The 20,546-nt window shown below is 55.7% G+C and overlaps 2 protein-coding genes across 4 annotated transcripts; one reads left to right on the forward strand and one right to left on the reverse strand.

Annotated features, from left to right (window-relative positions):
- The first annotated feature begins 2,395 nt into the window (after positions 1-2,395).
- On the forward strand, positions 2,396-5,498 carry Nudt18 (nudix hydrolase 18). Its single transcript, XM_005329302.5, has 3 exons — positions 2,396-2,705; positions 3,589-3,802; positions 4,052-5,498. The coding sequence occupies exons 1-3, from the start codon at positions 2,544-2,546 to the stop codon at positions 4,645-4,647; spliced, it is 972 nt and encodes a 323-aa protein (XP_005329359.1). The 5' UTR covers positions 2,396-2,543; the 3' UTR covers positions 4,648-5,498.
- Positions 5,499-6,731: 1,233 nt separating this feature from the next.
- On the reverse strand, positions 6,732-20,457 carry Fhip2b (FHF complex subunit HOOK interacting protein 2B). Of its 3 annotated transcripts, XM_078030908.1 has the most exons (18): positions 20,344-20,453; positions 19,111-19,223; positions 16,376-16,454; positions 14,588-14,760; positions 12,969-13,073; positions 12,755-12,877; positions 12,314-12,559; positions 12,006-12,202; positions 11,611-11,719; positions 11,314-11,390; positions 10,755-10,944; positions 9,978-10,123; positions 9,743-9,874; positions 9,543-9,633; positions 9,220-9,363; positions 8,746-8,886; positions 8,469-8,569; positions 6,732-8,310 (listed from the first exon to the last, which is right to left on the reverse strand). In XM_078030908.1, exons 2-18 carry the CDS (start codon positions 19,168-19,170, stop codon positions 8,172-8,174), a joined length of 2,253 nt encoding a protein of 750 aa, XP_077887034.1. In that variant the 5' UTR covers positions 19,171-19,223; positions 20,344-20,453; the 3' UTR covers positions 6,732-8,171. The 3 variants fall into 3 exon arrangements, with proteins under 3 accessions (XP_077887034.1, XP_077887035.1, XP_077887036.1); XM_078030909.1 differs by lacking the exon at positions 19,111-19,223 and having other exon boundaries at positions 20,344-20,457; XM_078030910.1 differs by lacking the exon at positions 20,344-20,453 and having other exon boundaries at positions 19,115-19,205.
- Positions 20,458-20,546: the final 89 nt, after the last annotated feature.

Consider the following 20,546-nt stretch of genomic DNA (forward strand, 5'->3'; position numbering starts at 1 on the left):
GCGGAGGCCTTGGAGGTTCCTGTGTCAGCCTCTTTCCCTCCCTCACTTGCTCTTCCCCTCTGTCCCGGGCGGACGGCTGGGCTACTCTTTTTCCCAAAGCTGTGAGGAGCACCGCCTCTGTCTTCTCTAGCAGACCTGGAAGGGCTGGTTCCGCCCTGTGTACCCTTAACAGTTTACGAGATGCCAGGCACGGGGGCACCTGCCTGTAATCCCAGGGGCTGAGGCCGAGGCAGGAGGATTGAGAGTTCAAAGCCAGCCTTGGCCTGGGTTTGTAGCTCAGTGGCAGACAGCTTGCTTTGTATGTGTGAGGTGCCAGGCTCGATCCTCAGCGCCACAGAAAAATAAATAAATAAAATGAAGGCATTATGCCCATCTACAACTAAAAAAAAATGTTTTAAAAAAAGCCGCCTCAGCAACCCTACGCAACTCAGTAAGACCCTGGCTTTAAATATAAAAAAGGGGCTGGAGATGTGGCTCAATGGTTAAGTGTCCTTGAGTTCAATCCCTGGTTCAAAATAAAACAACAACAATAAAGTTTACAAGGGTTTTTTAGTTTTTTAGTTTTTTTGGCTTGTCTCAAGTGTGACTTGTGATAGGGCTGATGAGGCCCACTGAATAGGAGAGAAGTGCTTGCCCTATGGCAGTGGGGGAGTGGACATGCGGTTTGTGGCTGTCTTTGCTCTTCCAGGCAGTTGGGGCGCCTGGTGTTTATCTTAGGATGCTCTGAAGCTCACAGAGCCCTGCCCAGACATGACCTCACTCTCTCAAATCATCCCTGGGAGGCAGAAAGGAGTCTATGACCAACGCTGCCCCCACTTCACAGATGGGAAAATTGAGGGATATAAATACAGCAAACGCGCGTTGGCAAGCTGCTGACTTTGCCCTGGGGTCCTGACTTTGCCCCATAAGTCCAAATGTTTGTGGAGTGAGAGGTCTCAGATAGAGCTGGGGCTAGCAGTGTTCAGCAAGTACCTCCAAAAATTGTGAGCCCATGAGGCATGCCAACACAGCACCCTGCCTCTAGGAACCTTGCAATCAGCACCAATATGTAAGAAGCATCCACCGAGGTCGGGTATTCCTGAGAGTGAAGACCTGCTCTACGGCAGCCATAGATGCACATTTCAGGAGGCCAGGTCTTTGTACAGGAGTAACAAGTGATATGGCTGCAAGGACTCAGCTGGAGCATTGGTGGATTGCCTGGTGATGGTGCCCAGTGCTGGGCAGGTCACGTAACTCCTCTCAAGATGTCCTGGCTTTCCATCAACCCTGTGGACCAAGGGTTATTAAGACCCTATTCTAAAGATGAGGAAACTGAGGCCCAACCCAGCCAGGGGCACCAGAGCAAGCCATCCAGAAGTCCAGAGTTTTGTCAGCACCACCAAGTCACTGCCCCTCAAAAGGGAGGTGTACAAAGCCAGCAGGGGAGAGGAGGGAAAGGGCGGAAAGATGGGGAGTGGAGCCTAGCCTTGGCCTGCTTGCAGATTCCTTCCAGCTGGCTCTGCCTTCCTGTCCTGAGAGAAGGTTAAAGGAAGCTCTGAAGAGGAAAGGTCAGGCTGGGAGAGAAGCAGGAGCTGGCCAAAACAACCCACACCCTGCTCCCCATGCGCCAGGTCCTGCATGCTGGGTGGGAGGGCACCGCCCGTACCCTCCGAGGGTTCAGTCTGCAGCAGAGGCCGAGTACACGGCATAGGAAATGCGGGGAGCAGGGGCCCGCTGACAAGGCTGAGTTGCTGATTCCAGACGGTTTCTCCGCCCCAAATCCCTGCCTCGCGATCCCACCCCTGCCCCACCTTGACCATCCTAGTCTTGCCCTCTCCCTCCTCTGAGCCTCCGTCTGGCAAATCTTCTGCCCAAACCAATGATTTAGCACTTAGCCTATGACCCTCAGTTGACTTTTTATGAAATGTCTGTGTCCACCTCTCCAACTAGATCAGAATCTCCAAGGCATTAGTCTGTGTCCACGGGCCACCTGACATTTAGCACAATTAACCTAAGTAAGAAGAAAGTTATTTGGAAGGTGATCATCTCGGGCAATTTGCCCTAATTTGTTTATGATGAAAGTTGGACAGCGGGTCCAAGTGGCGGGTCCCGGCCTCTGTGACGTCATCCGGCTTGTGACGCCACCTCCACTGGCCGCCCGGGCGCTCAGCACCCAGCGGGCAGGATGACGTCACCGTCGGAACCCGCACTGACAAGTGCGTGCTGGAGGAATTAGAGGGGTTGGCGGCGGGACACGGCCCGAGAGAGAGACAGGAACGGCAAGGGGGCAGAAGCGCGGCCAGGGTCCCCACAGCCCAGGGCCGGAGCCCCGCCCCTTAACGGGCTGGCCCCGCCCCCTCGGTGACCGGCTCCGGCCGGCCAATCCGTGCGGGCCGCGGTGACACGCAGACTCTCAGCGGGCGGGGCTCGCCGGGCGCTTCCGCGTTCGCGCCGGCCGGAGGCTGCAGGGGAGGGGACGTGGGCGAAGGAGCCCACACTCGCCCGTCCACCCCACCGGGCTCTGGAGTCCGCGGGGTCTCGGCCGCCGCCTGCCAGGCGACTCGATGGCCTCGGAAGATCTGGCGGGTGCGCTGGCGGCCGTGCTGGGGGGCCAGGGGCTGCGCGTACAGAATTGTGACTCGGGGCCAGCCGGTGAGCCGCCCGCGCCCGTGCGGCTGCGGAAGAACGTCTGCTACGTGGTGCTGGCCGTGTTCCTCAACGAGCAGGTGAGCGTCCGCCCGCGGCCCTCCTCTGGGCCTCGGGAGCGCGCAGCCAGCCCAGGTGGGGACCGAGAGCCAGCGGCCGCAGCCACCACTGCACTGTGCGTGGCGCTTCCCAGTTTTACAAAGCACTGTCACACTTGCATCTGAGCCCTGCGATTGTCCCGATGGACAGAGGCGGAAACTGAGGCCCGGGAGCTGTTGGTCCCACTCAGTAGGCCTCAGCTCCTTGGTATTCCCCCTCCCAGGAGTCTCGTATGGGGTGACACCGAGTGGGACCCTCTAATGGCCGGCTAGGACTCCCAGGGAATGGAATGCGGCGCTTACACTCAGGTCTCTGGCGCCCTGAGAGCTCTTTTTTGGGCTGATGTCTGTACAAGTCAATGTAATGACAGTTACAAGTGGCCAAGGCCATAGGGAGGGGTCACATGGGACGAGATGGGGGTGACTGCTAGCTTCAAAGCTCAGTTCCCCGGAGTAGGGACTGGCCACAAGCTGTTTGTAAACCCCAGGGGAAAGTGACAGCTACACTGTGATATATATAAACACCAATCAGTACAGGACAAGTGGAACCCTCATTCTAGGGCCTTATCTCCAGCCCCTGAAGCAGCTCCCAGGCATCTTAGCCCCTTGCTGAAATGGAAGTCTTTCTGAATTCACAGAGGCATAAATTATTACAAAGAAAGTTTTTCTTTAGCCCCCAGCCACACAAGGGCCAGTGTCCTGCACAGCTCAGCATTTTGAAGGTGTCCACCATTGAGGGAGTCTTGGGCTACCACCTTTTAGATCCACTCGGACTCCTGGGTGGGAAGGTTGCTTGTTGGGCTACTCTTCTGGAGCCCCAGACTGCCAGCCAGGTTGGGGGTGAAGATTCTCTCTGCCCCCTCAGGATGAGGTGCTACTGATCCAGGAGGCCAAGAGGGAGTGCCGGGGGTCATGGTACCTTCCTGCGGGGAGAATGGAGCCTGGGGAGACCATCGTGGAGGCACTGCAGCGGGAGGTGAAGGAGGAGGCTGGCCTGCACTGTGAGCCTGTGACACTGCTCTTGGTGGAAGAGCGGGGCCCCTCCTGGATCCGCTTCGTGTTCCTTGCTCGCCCCACAGGTACAGCCCACTTGGTGGCATGTGAGCAGGGGCCAACTGCCACCTTTCCCCCAGCTTGTCCTTTGGTGAGAGGAGCCCTTCCACAGCCAGCCCTGTTCTGACTGGTACAAGATTGGTGCTGGCTGATTGCAGCCTGAGGGCTCATGGCCTCCCTGATCGGGGCTGGAGTTCTTGGGCGTTCTTTTACTTTGACAGTCCCCACGCTTCTTTTAATACCCTCTCCCTCCCTGTGCCCCAAATCTCCCCTAGGTGGGATTCTCAAGACTTCCAAGGAGGCAGATGCTGAGTCCCTGCAGGCTGCCTGGTACCCACGGATCTCCCTGCCCACTCCACTACGAGCCCATGACATTCTGCACCTGGTAGAGCTGGCTGCCCGGTACCGCCAGCAAGCCAGGCATCCCCTCATCCTGCCCCAAGAACTTCCTTGCAGTGTGGTCTGCCAGCGGCTGGTGGCCACCTTTACTAATGTACAGACAGTGTGGGTGTTGGTGGGCACAGTGGGGATGCCTCATTTGCCCATCACTGCCTGTGGCTTTACCCCCATGGAGCAGAGGGGTGGCATCAAGGTGGCTGTCCTGCGGCTGCTACAGGAGTGTCTGACCCTGCACAATTTGGCAGTGGAGACCAAGGGGCTGCTTGGATTGCAGCACCTGGGCAAAGAACATACAGATGGCATCTGCCTGAATGTGCTGGTGACAGTGGCTTTTCGGAACCCAGGGATCCAAGATGAGCCCCCGAAGGTTCTGGGTGAGAACTATTCTTGGTGGAAGGTGATGGAGGGAGACCTACAAACCCAGCTCCTACAGAAGCTCCAGGAATCTTCTGTTGTCCCACTAAATAGATAGGGAGGTGCCAGCAGCGGGCAAGAGCTGGGCAATAGGACTTCTCTATCAGACTTTGCCTCCCTCCCTCCAAGGCAGGCAGGAGGCTGGCAGTCTGATTGCACAGAGAGCAGGGGCAGTTTTCCTGATTCTCAGGGAAACTTTGTGGGACTGGCCACAGGCCCCTGCACTGCACTAAAAGAGACAGTGCCTTTTAAGCAAGTCTAGAGTGCAAGCACCTAGTTGCCTCGAGGGTCCACAAATGCTTCTCCCTAAGTGGATGAGGAGCACTCTGATCCCCAAGTGGCATCTCCTCCTCACTTTCTGTGCCCACCTTGGTAAAGGCCTGCATGCTGATTCTTTCAAGCAATTACAACTTAAAGGAGGGTGTAGGGAGGCCTTTGAGGGAGGGCCCCTTGCCGAGTAAATAGATGTTGCTCACCTTGCCTTTCCTGCCTAAATGTCTCTGGGTGGGGGGGTGAAGTGAGGGAGGCTCTTGTTCAGGAGAACTGCTACTCCTCTGTCCCCCCCACAGCCACCCAGGCGTCCCCCCCTCCACCCAGTGCACCAACAGGGTGGCTGGTGCTGGTACCTCCTGCTGTTCACTGCAACCTCTAAGCCCACCAGGGCTCTTGCCATCCCTTCTGTCTTGCTGGGCAGGATGTGACTGGGAGGGGCCACACCCTTCATGAAAACAGCTCAGACCCCTCCAGAAGTTGAGCAGCTGGGACCCTGGGAAGATGCAGGTGGGTCTGGAGCCGGAAATACCGCCCCTGCCTCTGCCTGAGCTTCCCAGGCTCTGAGCCTACCCACTCCCTCTCGCCTCTGCCTGCTTATATTTTCAGCCCGAGCTGTATTAAACCCTTTCTTCAATTCCTCTGATTCCTGCCAAATCATAGCAGGAGGTGTGTGTGTGTGTGTGTGTGTGTGTGTGTGTGTGTGTGTGTGTGTATTTCCAAATAAAAGAACTTTAAGGGAAAACCAAAGTAACAAAGAAAACATCCTGTGCTGATCACCACATCTAAGCAGTAGATTTCTGATTCCGAGCAGGTGAACACTTGAATGGGCTTTTCTTTGGGTAATTACCCAGGGGAACTCTGGCCTTTCCCAGCCCCTGCCTTCTCTCAGCTGCCATCTTGTCTCTCTGGCCTCTGGAGAGAGGCTGAAATCCTCAGCCCCTCTGAGACACATCTTGTGAATGATGAACCAAACCCTTTTTGGTTCACTCTCAGAGTGTCTGAGAGACACCTCCCCTGCCACTCCAGTCCACACCCAGTCGGTGATATTCCTCCCACTATTCAGCATGGTTGTTTTCCACACGGGGAGCACATGAGAGCCACCTAGAGAACTTCCACACCCTTCTGCCCCACCCCCAAACTGACTTAACTGCTGGGGGAGACAGGCCGGGCACTGGCATTTTAAAAAGGGTCCAGGTGCGCACATGCCTATAATCCCAGCAATTGGGGAGGCTGATGCAGGAGAATCGCAAGTTCAAGGCCAGCCCCAGCAACTTAATGAAATCCTGTCTTAAAATTAAAATAAATAAATAAATTAAAAGGTCTGGAGGTATAGCTCAGGGGTTTAAAAGAAGAAAAAAGGCCAGCTTAGGTGATTTTAATGTGCACCCAGTTGAGAGCCACAGGAGGGCCCTTCTCTAAGTTCTCTGCCTGCCTGACCCTGGAATGCTCTTGGTGACCTCTCAGAGGAGCCCTCCCCTCTCAACACATCTAAGGACAAGTATGTTAAATATCAGGCCCGCCCTTCACAAATGAGAGTTAGGAGAGTTAACACGCAACAAATCCAGGAAAAGGAGACCTGCATCCAGACACTCCCACGTGGCCTGTCCCCTCCTGGTCGCTCCCAGGCTGGCAGGCTGTTGTAGATGAGCCGAGTAGAAACAGTGTCCTGTGGCTCAGCCGAGAGAGTAGTTCCTGGCAGGTGTGGAGGAATATCGGATTTGCGCTGCCAGAGCCTGTCTCCATTTACCACCCACCTATGCGCCAGTGCTGGAAAAGGAACTGAACCCATCTTCTTAGGGGTGGAAGATGGGCCCAAATTAGCAGAGAAGCCCGGGTAGGGGATGAGAAGGCTGAAGAAGAACACAGCCATTGTGTCCACGCAGTCACACTGTTTATTGCTGTGCTACCTGGGGGAATACACCGTGCAAATGCCAAAGTGCATTGATGAGAGGCCTGGGACTCTCGGCCTCCAACATTTTAAGAATCTGTCCAGACCCAATCCAGCCACTATCTGCTCTCCTGCCACACCAACACCCTGTGCACACGGGCACGGCATTCTTCCAAGCAGCAAGAGTCCTCCCCCGCTGGAGGAATGCGGGAGAGGTAGAGGTCACTGAGTTCCCTCCTCTTTCATGTCACCTCTTGGCAACCTGTGCCAGGCTTCTAGAAGCGGCATGGGCAGGAAAAGGAAGCGAAAGGGGCTCTGGCTTGCTCCTCCTTGCCCAGGAGCGAAGCCAGCAACTGCAGTCCCGCTGTGAGGTAATGCCTGGCTACGCCCGTGTTCCTGCAGGTCGAGACAGATTCGGCCGGGCGGAGTAGCAGACCCAGCCATGGAGTGCACACAGGGAGAACAACACCAGAACCAACTGCCTGTGCCTCGGCCCCTCCCCACCAGGCCTGGGGGGGGGGAGGGGGGGTCTGGAGGCAGAGGTGTCCTGCCCATCTGTACCCTGAGGTCCTGTGCTCCAGCTGTTCCACTGGGAGCATTGAGCGGGGGGTGGATTTTGGAGAGCAAGGATGGCCTCCCCTGGTCACTGACCTCTCTGCCCAGGTGTTGTGGACCTGCTGAGACTGGTTCAGAAGGCGCCAGAGAGGAAGCAGCTGGAGCTGTATGGACTGGCACCTGGCTCCCCAGCTCCAAGGCGCCCACCTGCCCTGGTTGCCACGGCTCTGGGGTTCTCATTAGTGGCTGCCCCCGCCTGAGTGCGGAGCATGCTTTGGGCATGTGCCATGAAGCGTTGGGAATTTTGCAACAGTCTCCAGGAGGGCAGGGCAGGAAGAGGGGGATCCCCCACAGTCCCCTTCTCTGCCCCTTCTCCACGGCTCAAGCCAAGAAGGCAAGAAAAAATGACAAATTTCAGCAGCTTCCATGGTGCCTCGTGACAGAGCTTCTGGTCCCCATCTCTCTGGCTTGGGTTCCTTGGAGCCAGGAGCTCAGTCCCCATTGCCCATGGAGTTATCTGTCACAGGTCATGGCCTTGGCCACACAGGGACAGCACTGAGGGGATAGTCCCATCACACCGAAGGGTCAGGGTCTGGGCGCTCGCTGGCCACCACTCACAGTCTCCGAGAAGGCCCGAGGACCCTGACTGCCGGGGAAGCCTTCTATCTCTCTTGCTCCTTGGCACTTCAGAAGCCCACTCCCTGAAACCCTGGCCCATGTGGTCAACAGGTCAAGGCCTCCCAGGGTCGGCCTGGGAGCTGAGGCCGCAACCCAGAGGAGAGCAGTGGCAGCGGAGCCAGGCAGGAGGCAGCTTCAGAGCAGAGGTTTGGACAGGAGTCTCCTCACCTGCCCGTCATGCTCCTGGCTCAGACTTGCCCTTCCGGGGGTGGGGAGAGGTTCAGCTGAGGACCATGTGGGGGAAACTTGACGAAAGCAATGGCAGCCAGCTCCTTGCAGAACTCCTCAAGTACGACCACACCCTGAAGGAGGATCTGGTGGTCCAGCCTGAGGGGAGATGGCATAGGGGACATGGCTGGGTGGCAGAGGCATGTGCCTAGCATGGCAGCCTAATATCAAGGCTTGACCCAGTGGCCAGACACGCTCCCGACCTGAGGAACCTGCCACCTCCCCACCCCGAGGCACCACTACCCTCGGTTACTTACTGCTCCCCAGGGACCTGGCCCATCAGTTGCTTGCGTACCAGGAGCAGTTTGCCTGGGAACTGGGGTACCCTCTGAATTCTTTGCATCAAGTCTCCAATCACCTAGAATGGGAACCAGAAAGGACTGAGATGGGAACCAGACATATTTCTGCAGGCTCCCCTGGCCCTGCTGTGCCATAGGGGTGAGCAGGGGGACCTATCTCTCCCTGACTGGCAAGGGTGTCCAGCCCCCAGCCCCCTTCCCCGATCCCTTCCTTCCTGTTCCCCAGCATTCTTACCCTAACAAGCACAGAGAACAGGCTCCGGCAGCCAGGGGCCAGGTTGATGTAGGGATCCAGGAGGTACTCGTGGATATGGGGGTGGGGGAAGAGGGCGAGCCGGGACAGGACTGAGGTCACTTGCAGGTTCAGGCTGTATGGCTGTAGGGAATGAGATGGACAATACTGAGGATCGGCAGGGGGTGGTGAGCATTTTTTCACTCCCCCAGCAAGGCGCCTGGCTGGTGTGAACGTGTGCGGGGGTGGGAGGCTCACGTGATGTGTGTGTGTCATGGATTCCCTGGGGCTGAGGGCCAAAGCATGTTAGGGCGTGTGAAGCAGAAGCAAGATGGGCTTCCCGCCTGGGGAAAGGCGAGGGGCCATGGAGAGGGAGACCCAGAGACGGGGGTCGAGCCCTGTGGCTAGCCCCTGCTCTCTTGAAGGACTCAGAGGACCCAACCTGCAGTTCTTCTGGGGCCCAATCCTATTGGCTACCTGATCCAAAATCCGGGCCATGCGGTCAAACAGCACTTGGAGGAAGGGACCCTCAAAGAAAGGCCGTTCGGGCTCATGGAGGTCCAGGGGCGCAGGACCCAGGGGCCAGCCCCAGGGGGCGACACGGGAGCTACACTCCTGAAACTGAAGGAGAAAGGAGGAGAGTTGGCGGACAGTTGAAGAAGCAGGCCCAGAAGGGCCCAGCCAAGGGGCCTAATGCAGGAGGGATGGTCCTGGGGCCCCTTGGGCAGGACACCAAAGGAGTTTGTCAACCCAAGGCCTCGGAAGGACAAGAGGGTACTTACTGCAGAGCTGCCACTTACCAGTCCGTAGGCATCGTGGACATACGTGTCATAGCCAGTCTCCTCCAGGAAAGCGGAGGTCTTGGCCTCCTCCGGCACCAGGCAGAGGAAACTGGGAGACAGAGCCTAGGTGTGGAGGTGCTTCCCTGGGCTCCCCTGCTCACTGGACCCCCAAACAGAACACAGGTCAAGAGGCTCCGACTGCCTAACCTGCTCCCCACCTGTTGACGATCTCGGTAACTGCCGTCTTGCCAGGGGCACTCGTGGGAGGAGCGGCACGAGGTTTTGCAGAAGGTGAAAAGCCGCAGTCGAGGAAGCCGTCGTCGGTGAAGTAGGGGTCTTCCTCCAGGTCTCTGCAGCCAGAGCGCCCGGGAGGCACCAATGAATGGATGCTCGTGGGCGTGCGGAGGGCTGGGCTGGGTCCTGGGCAGCCCCCGGCCTCCCAGTTGTACTTACAGGGTGTCCTCATAACTCTCGGGCTCCGGTGAGCCCCGGGCCACATACAGACGGCCGTCAAGGTTGCACAAGACCAGGTCACGGATGACCTGCTCATGGGGCTTCTGGAGCAGCTCCTCGAACAGCCTCAGTGTGGCGATGCTGATCTGGAGCAAGAGGGGATGGCAGGGTGCCCCCCACCTCAGTGTCTAGGAACTGCTAGCCCAGATAAAGAAAAGTCCTCTAAGGCAGGGGTCACTGCTGTGGCCAGGGGCTAACACGGCAGGCTTTGGGGCGAGAAGTTTATGGAGGGTGGCCCAGGAACCAAGAAAGCTGGGTATAGTTCTCATTTTGTGACCTTGTGTGGTGGGGGTGGGGTGGGGCTGGAAATCAAGCCCAGGGCCTCAAACATGTCAAGCAGGAGATCTACCACCAAGCTATATCCCTAGGCTCTGTTACTTATTTGATGTGCTATCAGAGGCAAGGCCACTGCCTCAGTTTCCCCATCTAAAAAATGGGACTATCAGCTTCTCCTACATCACAGAGGGTTTAAGCCTCCAACAAGCCAAATAAATGGGAAAACTACGGTAACACACAGCAACACGAAGAGTATATTGTCACAGAAAATCACTGGGTAACAAAAACAGCTCAGCTGCCAATCACCTTGTCATTGCTTTGAGGGGCTCAAGGCCTCAGAGGCAGAATCTCCTGGGCAAGCTAATGAAGATGGGAAGAAGTGCTCAGGAGGCCCCCTTGGCAGGGTGGGGGTGAGCAGAGTCCGGCGTCCCCCTGACTTACCTCGTCGGAGAGGTGGTCGCAGTGTCTGATGAGGTGTGAACACAGGGTGCGGGGGTTGTCCTCAAGGGCTGCAGGCTGCTGGTCAGGACCCAGGAGGAAGGCCACAGCTTCCTGCAGCAGCGCGGGGGAGCGGAGCTGGCGCAGCATGGCCGTCAGCAGCGCGGTGGAGGTCAGGATGCTTTGCTCAGACCTATGGGCAGAGGGCACCTTAGCCAGGCAGGGGGGTCTGAGCCAGGTGGAGAGAGCACAGGGGCAGGGGGCGAATGGGAGCAGTGCTGCAGGACCCTCGGCTGCTCTCCTTACATCTTTGGTTAATGTGTCCTGGGTTGTGTCCCTGTGCCTACTGAGGTCATATAGTTGGGGTGGGAGGCTGTCATTCAGCCCATGTAGCTCAGAGTGATGTGCCGTCAGGGGCAGCCTGGCAAACCTTAACCAGTGAAGTACATAGACCCAACTCTAGCCAAGGAGTTACCTGGTCTTAAAGGGACAGGAAGGGGCTTGGTGTGGTGGGCATGATGCAGACCAGGGCCAAGGCCCAGGAAACCGGACAGATACTTACACATGCAGGAGCTGGGGCTGCAGAGTCTCCACAAACAGCTTCTCAGCCACAGCCTTTGCCAAGGTATCTGCAACCACCTGAGTGCCAGAGAGTGTGTCTCCACTGTGTTCATACCCATCCCAATTTCCCTGGGGATCTCTGTCTTCACAGTGCCCACATGTCAGACAGAGGGGCTGGGCTCACAGGGACCCTGCTGGCTCCTGGCCCTGGGCAATCAAGTCACTGCTCCACCTGTCCTCGAGATGGGATGGTAAGGGAAGCCGGGAGAGCGCCCTGGCTGGGCCCGCCCCTGCTCACCGCGTGTGCCTCTGTGATAAGGTGGTCGCAGTAATCAAACCAGCCCAGGAAGGCAGCCAGGGCCTCCTTGCCAGGGAAGGATGCTTCATCGGATGGGGCACTGGGTAACCTAGGGAAGCGGAAGTGGGAAGTCTGGAGGGCGAGAGAAAAACTTCAAGATCTTCCCCAAGGACAGCTGGGAGTGGGCCCCCTCCTCCTCCTCTGGAGCCGCTATTGTTGGGACCAGTTCTACAGCAGGCCTTGTGATCAAGACTGCAAAAGTGAAGCTTCCAGAAGGCTGACAGAGCCCTTGGGGATTCTCTGTAACCTCAAGAAGAAGGTGGCCAGCAGGGACTCCCATCCCATGTGGAAAACCAGAGAAATCAGCCACCGGCCTTCCCCGGCCCAGGCCCTACCTCCAGCTGGTGCCCTCTAGAGCTGCGATGTCTGCGGGGTCGAGGAAGGCGGGCAGGGATCGGTACAGCTGGCAAAGGTGCTCTGCGAGGGCCACGCAACAGGGGCTGCTCTGCACCAGGTAGGTGGCAGCTGCTGGGGAGGCCACACTTACCAGGAGCAGCAAGTTCTCCTGGGCCTTCAGGGCCACTCGACTCTTCTAAGGGGATGGGGACATACATCAGGGACATGCATCTGAACCCCCAGATTGCCTCCTAGCAACTCACCCCACCCTTCCTGTCTCCACCCTTGTCATCTCTATGGCCAGCACCTTGCTCTTGCACAGTCCAAGCAGGGAGGTGATCAGGGTGCTCTCCCCGGTGCCACTATCTGGCCCCTCAGTCTCAGCAGGCAGGTGGCTGTTCAAGGCCTGGGCCCCACAGTGCTCCCCATCCAGCTGGGACCCTTTGTCAGGATCACTGCTGTGGAAATGGTCCTTGTCCGTGTGGCAGGCTGAGTCTTTGGACAGGGCGGTAGACTCTCTGGGTGCCTTCTTCCTACTGATGATTTTTTTACCCTGCAAAGAAGGAGGGATGCCAGGTCACGGTGGAGAACATTCCCCTGGGACCTCCCTTAAGAGTGCAGGGACAGGGCCTCAGCCTGGCGTCACAGAGAAGCTGCCTGTGACCTCTCCTGCTTGCTCAAAGGGCTTAGGGGACTTGCCCCTGGGGTTCCAGGTCCTCCCCTTCCCGTTCTCTGCAGAAATGCTTACTTCCAGGATGTAGGTGAGCAGCTCTGGATCCTGCTGGATCTTGGAGCAGAGGACACTGGTGAACTGCACCTCCTCCTTCTCTGTGAGGGATCCAGGGACTGACCCACCAAGTCGGAGAAGTTTCTGGAAGGGTAACAGGGCAGAAACAGGGGAGTAGGGTGGTGGGGAAGGAGGGCCTCCTACCCAGACACCCCTTGGCTTCCTGGCCCCTCACCTGCACAGGCCTGTGGACACTGAGGTAATGCAGCAGGGGGTGTTGCACCTGGGCCAGGACTTTGCTGAAGAACTGGAACACCTGCTGTCGCATGCCTGGGGGGTACTGGGGGTGGGAACAGAGTACTGAGAAGTTATCAAACACACTACAGCTGGCCCTTACATCCTCCAACCTTAGATCAAAACTATTAAAATGCAAAATCCCACATTGCATCTATACTGCAGATGTACAGACATTTTTCTTGTCATTATTCCCTAATCAATGCAGCAGAACAACTAATTTCATAGCATTTATTTTGAGTCTGATACCAGGGATTGAACTCAGGGAAGCTTTTCCACAGAGCCACATTCCTAAACCTTTCAATTTATTTTTGAGACAGGGTCTTGCTAAGTTGCAGAAGCTGACCTTGAACTTTTTTTTAAAAATACTATTTTATTTTTATTTATTTTATTTATTTATTTTTATGTGGTGCTGAGGATCAAACCCAGGGCCTGAGCCATAACCCCAGCCCTGCCTTGAACTTTCTTTTTTTTTTTTTTTTTTTAAAAAAAAGAGAGAATGAGAGAGGAGAGAGAGAGAGAGAGAGAGAGAGAGAGAGAGAGAGAGAGAGAGAGGGAATTTTTTTAATATTTATTTTTTAGTTCTCATCGGACACAACATCTTTGTTGGTATGTGGTGCTGAGGATCGAACCCGGGTCGCACACATGCCAGGCGAGCGCGCTACCGCTTGAGCCACATCCCCAGCCCTGCCTTGAACTTTCAATCCTCCTGCCTCAGCCTCTTGCATCACTAGGATTGCAGGCATGTGCCACTGCGCCCAGCCAGCACTTAAATTGTAATAGGCATTGTAAGTAATCTAAAGATGACTTTTTTTCCTCCCAGTACTGGGGATTGAACCCAGGGGTCCTCTACCACTGAGCTATAACCCCAGCCCTATCTATCTATCTATCTATCTATCTATCTATCTATCTATCTATCTATCTATCTATCTATCTATCTTATCTATCTATCTATCTATTTATTTATTTATTTAGAGGTAAGGTCTTGCTAAGTTGTCCAGGCTGGCCTCAAACTTCTGCCTCAGCCTCCAGAGTCTCTGGGATTACACACGTATACCAACCACACCTGGCCAGATACAATTTAAAGGTACAGGAGGATACATATAGGTTATATGCAAACATGGTCCTCCCTTGGTATATCCATGGGACACTGGATCCAGGACCCCTTTCTAGAATAAGGGACTTGAGCATCCGTTGATTTGGTATTCAAGGGGAGATGGAGTGGGGTCCTGGAACCAATCCCCCTTGGATAACAAGGGCCAACTGTACACAGTTATCTGGCCCCTCACCCATGAGGATTCCTCTCTTCTTGTCACTGCTGTGTCTAGAACACAGCCCGGCACACCTCAGGTGTTCAGTATATCTTTGCTCAATGAGCATAAAAAGAATAAGAGTCCGTGGGAGGAGGTGGGATGTCCCAAGTGAGCAGCCACAGTAACCCTTTCCTTTTGGCTCACTCACCCTTAGTGTGTGTGAGTATGGGTGGGACAGGGTAGAAAAGCCTGGAATCCAGGGGCTGGCTAGAGTGGAAGTTTCTGGAGGCTCCTTGGGCATACCCACCTCGGCCTTGCCCAGCGTGCATAGGGTCTCCAGGATCCTGTGCTGCAGCAGGTATTCTAGACAGGGCCCTGCCTCGACAGCCGCCACCTGCTGCCGCTCCTCATACACCAGGATGTCCAGCATCTGCCTCAACCGCCAGGGAATATCTGTTTTCTTGACTGGGGTGTTTTCATCTAATTGAGATTCAGGAAGCAAGGGTGAGTAGGATGAAAATGGGCATTTGGCTTAAAAACTGTACCCTCTCCTGCAGAACCCGGAAGGGGTAGGTCACACCTGGGAGATGAGGGAAGGGGTTGAGGACAACCAGGAAATGCAAGTTTACAGTTCATATATTTTAAAAGTCCTTTTGGATGAGGCCCAGGATATGGCCCCAGCACTTTATCACAGGGTAATTTTCCTACAAAATCCGAGACAAGGACACATCATGGGCCCACAGAAAGACATTTTAGAAGCTGCCTGCCTGTCTGCTCTGGGCTTGAGTGAGCAGCTGAGGGCTTAGGGGTCTGTCACATACAAGGCTATTTCTAGCAGCTTCCTGAGTGACAACCTCCTGGGGCCTGTTTATGCCCCTTTCCCACTCACAAAGGACAGCGCCGTTTTTTTACAAAGCATAAATCAATCTGCACACCACCCCAACCTGTTCCACCATCATGGACGAGCTAGTTGGTGGAGCCTCAGGAGTCAGCCTCACAGGGTGCTGGGTTTTTATAGAGAAAGTTTTGGGACTTGCCTTGGAGCACCCCCTAGCTTTCCTCTAAGGCATAGGTTCTTCGGCAAGGCGGCCTACCTCATCCTCTCAGGATGCCTCAGGTCTAGGAACCATTTTAGAAATTAAAATTTGGATGCAGATCTGTTAAGAGAGCTGTAAAGGGGTGGTTCCCAACCGGGTGTGTGTATGGGGAGGTCAGTGTCTGAAGACAGTTATGGTTGTTATGATGGAGGGGCAGGAGGTGGAGAACTGCTGCTCTAGAGACAAAACTGCACAAAACATTCCCCCTCTACAAGAACAACACTGTCCAAATGTTGACTGTGCTGACACTGAGAACCCTGAGCTAACAGAGGGGTCATAAGAGTACCCAAAGGCCACTTTGTGATTTCTTGGGCTGGTTCAGGCTGGAAAAAAAGCTTTAGGAACAGTGTAGCCTAGAATCACACAGTCTGAACGCTGGGAGGTGGAAAGCTAAGGATGCAGGATCTGGTTACCTGGCAACCATTCTCCATCTACCAATCCAGGCATGTTGACTACAAAGCAACCAATCAGATTCTGCCCCTCAGTGAGTGATCTTAGAGGCCAAATGACCCAAGGCTTTGGCCCTCTAAGGTGTTAGCTTAAAGAGGAGGACCAGGCATAGGCCAGACCTTGGTTTTGGTTCTCTTCCTGTCCCAGATCTCTACAAGGGACATGTCCCTAGGTTGGCCCAGGGAAAGGAGAATGCGATCCGTTTCTTTTCACCAGCAACCCTAGGCACAGGCACTCGGGGGATAAAGGCCTGGAGGTTCTACCTAGCAGGAAGCTGAGGGAAGTGAAGCCACCTTCACCCTGCAGTCAGGCCAACGAGATCCCCAACCCCCGTGTCCCTGCTCATCCCGCAAACAGCTCCTCTCCTAAGAGGTGAGGATGCAGTCTGCAACCACGCCACAAAGACAGGCAACCAGGGCTCTGTATCCCCTTCTGTTCCCTGTCTTCGCGGGCTTGGCCCTGACTCTGGCAGTGGATGTCAGCTACACTGTGACCCTCTGACCAAGTCCTCCTCCAGGAGCCCCTGGGCTGGGGAGAAGCGGCCCCACCTGTGCTCTCGATGTAGTAGTGGGTGACGCCCTTCCAGTGCTCCACGAAGGCCTGCAGCAGGTCGATGCTGGGTTCCCGCTGCAGAGAGAGCAGAGCCACAACCTCAGTGGGGCTCCATGACCATGAGCTCCGCCTCCGGTGCTCCCAGGGACAAACACCCCACGCTCCTGTGACATGCCAGTCGGGTGAGCACGAGGCCCCGGAGAAGGCACTCCACTCTAGCCTTTCAGAGAGAAGAGGAACATCTCTCCATGACCCACAAGCACCATCTCCATCACTTTCCAAGGTCCTCCCGGCACCACTCCCCACGGCCCCTTCCTTCCACAGGTCCCTATCCAGCACACCCTGTCCTGGAGAGCTAAGCCTGTTGATGGGGAAACAGACAGCACTTCAACACAACCTGGCCACGCTACAAGACAGGCACAGGCAGGAACCAAAACACATGCAACCATAAAAAGTGAGAGCCAGAGGCGGTGGCTTGTAATCCCAGCGGCTCAGGAGGCTGAGGCAGGAGGATCCTGAGTTCAAAGCCAACCTCCGCAAAAGGGAGAGGCTAAGCAGCTCAGTGAGACCCTGTCTCTAAATAAAAAAAAAATATGGCTGGGGAGGTGGCTCAGTGGTTGAGTGCCCCTGAGTTCAATCCCTAGTATCCCCCCCCCACAAAAAAAGTGGGAAACACTGCAAAGACAAGGCTTTAGGTCCCTTCAATCAGAGTTATGAAAAGCGGTGTTCAGGGCTGGGCTGTGGCTCAGAGGTAGAGAGTTTGCCTAGCATGCGTGAGGCACTGGGTTCGATCCTGAGCACCACATACAAATAAAAAATAAAGATACTGTGGGCACCTATAGCTAAAACAACTAACAAATATTTTTAAAGAAAGAAAGAAAATCGGTGTTCACCACCATGACAGACTATTCAGCTGGACAGGGCACATCAGCACGACACAGAAGAAGTGGCCTACCATGGGTTTCCCTCTTTCGTCCAAGGTTTCAGGCTGCACCCCTTAACCCCTAGTTGATTACCCTTGGCCCCTGCCTTCTGAGAGAGTTGGGCCACTGTTCCGAGGAAGCCCCTCAGCTCCCCTCTTCTGTGAAAGCTCTCTCCATCTCCATGTTCTCAGACCCAGTGATCAGCACTTTCCCTGGAAACTTCTCCAAAAAAGGCCATTCCTCTTTTGTTGCAGAGCAAATGTTTGCAGGAGGAATATGAATGTCAAACAGTCCCTACCCATAGGTGCTCATTTTCAACCTCTAGGTTCTTGCCCAGGGCACTCAATGCTCTGGGGTCCTCTATACTCGCCTTGGTCCCCCAGCAAGACCAGCAAAAGGCTAGTAGCTCCAGAAAGCCCTGTCCTGGACTCCTGCCTGAATGTGGCTCCACAGAGCTGGCCACACACTCGTCAGGTCACTGCACAGTGTCTTTTAAGAGCCTAGAAGGTGCAGAGTGCCATGCTAGATGCTGCCACAACACAAGAATGACTAAGCCTCAGTCCTCAAGAAACAGAAAGGATCTAAAATCACAATGAATAACTAAACTACAAAGGAGTAGTATGAGGCTCCAGGAGAGACGGAAAGGGGCCTCTTACAAAAGAGGGGTCACGTCTAACAGGCCAGAACTGAGGCCACACCTGAACTCAAGCTTGAGCGAGGTCAGATTTCGACTGAGAAGGAAGACATTCCCTCCAGAAGGAACTCCAAGGTGCATCTGGGGAAGGACAGGCTTGATGAGTTTGCGGGGTCTCCAAGGCCAACCCAAGAAGTCCGGGTATTATTTTGCAGGCAGCTAGGAGCAGGTCAATGCCACCTTCTAAGCAGTGTGTGAGGAAGAGTCACTTGACAGCCTCTTATAGGAGAGCAGGCAAAGGCAGGAAGGATGCATAGGAGCCAGAGCGTCAGGGGAGAAAGCTGGACACTGGGAAGGAGAGCTTGAAGCACTCCTCATCCTGGCCCCAATCTTGTCTTCCTTCAGTTGACTCCAGGGACCATGACCCTTCCTGAAGTGTCACCTCCCACAGACTTCCAAATACTCCACGATGAGCTACTCCATCTTATCACTGTCTATGTGATGCCACTGGACTGCAAAGTCACCTCTGCTGAACTGAGAGCCCCCCTAGACCCAAGGCTCTGGGTTTTACATCTGCCCGCCACAGGGGGCGCTGCAGCCCTCAGGGAATACTCCTCATAAACTACCTATCCCTGTAAACTCCCAAGAACACTCTCTCCACACTTCCTCACCTTGGGAAGCCCTCGAACCCACGAAGAGCACAATTATCTGTTCTGTGATGGGGTCTCACCTCCATCAAATTTCATTCACAGTCTCAAAAAAAAAAAAAACTTAAGCTGAGCTTCAACCAAAAAGAATAATATTCAGTTAAGACCAGAAAGCCCAAGAGAGCTGGGCAGGCCAGCCAGCATAAGCTGTCGAGAGAAAGCTGCAGGCCTCCTGAATGTCACTAGCTACTCTAATGCCAGACCAAAGAACTTGCCCCAAACAGTTTCTTTTTAGAAATATTAGTTTTAGAAAGAACCCAAATGATTCTTATTCTTGCTGGTCAGGAGAAGGAAGGAAGGGGCACTCTTCCAGGGTCACAGTGACTTAATCATTCAGCACAGGAAAAGACTTAGATCCCCAACATAGGGGTAAAGTGGGAGAGGGATTCTCCATGTCAGTGGATCACACAGGGTCACACTTCCAGGACCATCTATATGTTGCATATGGTGGTGGTGGGGGAGATTACCTGCCTAAAAATATCTGTCTGCTCCCAGTATCTCCAGTGCCATGCCTGATCTTCCTGCATTTTAAGGAACAGGTGGGCCTGCCCATTCTTCCTCCTTGTAGACAGACCTTTTCCTACAGGTGGAATTAGTTGATCAGATCACTTTCTAAAATGACAGCCGTGGAGGCTGGGCACAGATAGGAAAGAAAGGAAAGGCCACTTTGGAACCTCTCCTCCATGGGGTGACCAGGCCCAGGGTCTCCTGCAAAGAGGGACTGGGAAGCAAAAAAGAGGGGTGGGGTGTGAGTAGAAGGTTCTCACTTTCCTAACAAGTCTGCCAAGGTAGAGCCACCATGACTGCTGACAGAGGAGCAGGTTCTGGGGGAGAGGGGTGCAACCCAAGTATGTTTCTCCTACAACAATTTGATACACTAAACTCACCATTAGGAGAACAAGAAGTAACTTCACAGCTTCTTAGCAAGGCTGCGTTAAAGAGAGGGCTCACCTCCCACCCGATCTAAACTGCACTTTATCTGGCTGAATGAAGTGAACCCTGGGGGGCTGCCTGGAACCTGCCCTCTGTCCCAAAAGAAAATGGCGAAAAAAACCCACCCATACTGACAGAATGGGAAAAACCAATACATTCTTTCACACCAGGCCACCCAGGGGCTGCCGGCCCCTCCCTTGATCAGGGTCGATTCTCCCTTGATCAGGGTCAATTCGGCTCGTGTGGTGTGGGATGCGTGCTGGAGACCGGGTTTCTCCCGCAGAGGGCTATTTGAGGGCACTGTTTCTTTCCCGTCTTGGACACTTGGTCACTCAGGGCCCGTACTTCCCACGGCCTGACCGCCATCAGGGTGTTGGGAGTTGTGCGGGGCTCGGAAGAGGGGAAGGGGCGTTTTTCAGACCCAGGTGAGGGAGGGACGGAGGGGCTACGGCCAGGGGGGGGCAGCAGACAGGGGCGGGGCAGGGGGCTTCGGGGGAGTCGGGGAGGGAGCTGTGGTGACGTGGGAGCGCCCCGGGACGCAGCGTCGGGAACGGGGAGAGGGGTGGCGGGCGACAGCACGGCAGGAAGCAGTCCCGGCCAGGGTCAGGGAAGTGGGGCGGTCTGGGGAGGATCCGGAGCCCTGCGCCTGCGGAGGCGCCGACCCCGGCGGGAGGCCCGGGAGCGGCCGGGCCGCGGAGGGGTCCTGCCCGAGAGGCCCGCGCCCGCCCGCCGCCCGGCCCGCGCCCGCCCTCCGGCCCGCGGCTCACCGCCCCCACGGCCTCCTGCAGCAGCGCCCCGAGCCGGCTCAGCATGATGGCGGCCCGGCCGGCTCCGGGCGGCGGCGGCGGCGCGCTGGCGGAGGAGGCGCTGGGCGGCGGAGGCGGGGCCGGGCCCTGCGCCCCGCCCCGGCCCGGCCCGGTCTGCGGGCTGGGGACGCGCGCGGCCGGCGGGCCCGGGTCGCTGAGGTCGG

This window comes from Ictidomys tridecemlineatus, chromosome 14, assembly GCF_052094955.1.
Source record: "Ictidomys tridecemlineatus isolate mIctTri1 chromosome 14, mIctTri1.hap1, whole genome shotgun sequence".
NCBI lineage: Eukaryota > Metazoa > Chordata > Mammalia > Rodentia > Sciuridae > Ictidomys > Ictidomys tridecemlineatus.

Excerpts from the sequence above, each read along its gene's own strand:
- Nudt18 (XM_005329302.5), top strand. The coding sequence starts at position 2,544 with ATGGCCTCGGAAGATCTGGCGGGTGCGCTGGCGGCCGTGCTGGGGGGC. Across the intron at positions 2,706-3,588 it reads CCGTGTTCCTCAACGAGCAG|GATGAGGTGCTACTGATCCA; the intron begins GTGAGCGTCCGC and ends CTGCCCCCTCAG. Across the intron at positions 3,803-4,051 it reads GTTCCTTGCTCGCCCCACAG|GTGGGATTCTCAAGACTTCC; the intron begins GTACAGCCCACT and ends AATCTCCCCTAG.
- Fhip2b (XM_078030908.1), bottom strand. The coding sequence starts at position 19,170 with ATGCAGGAAGATCAGGCATGGCACTGGAGATACTGGGAGCAGACAGAT. Across the intron at positions 11,391-11,610 it reads TTATCACAGAGGCACACGCG|GTGGTTGCAGATACCTTGGC; the intron begins GTGAGCAGGGGC and ends TCTGGCACTCAG. Across the intron at positions 9,875-9,977 it reads GAGAGTTATGAGGACACCCT|AGACCTGGAGGAAGACCCCT; the intron begins GTAAGTACAACT and ends CTCTGGCTGCAG.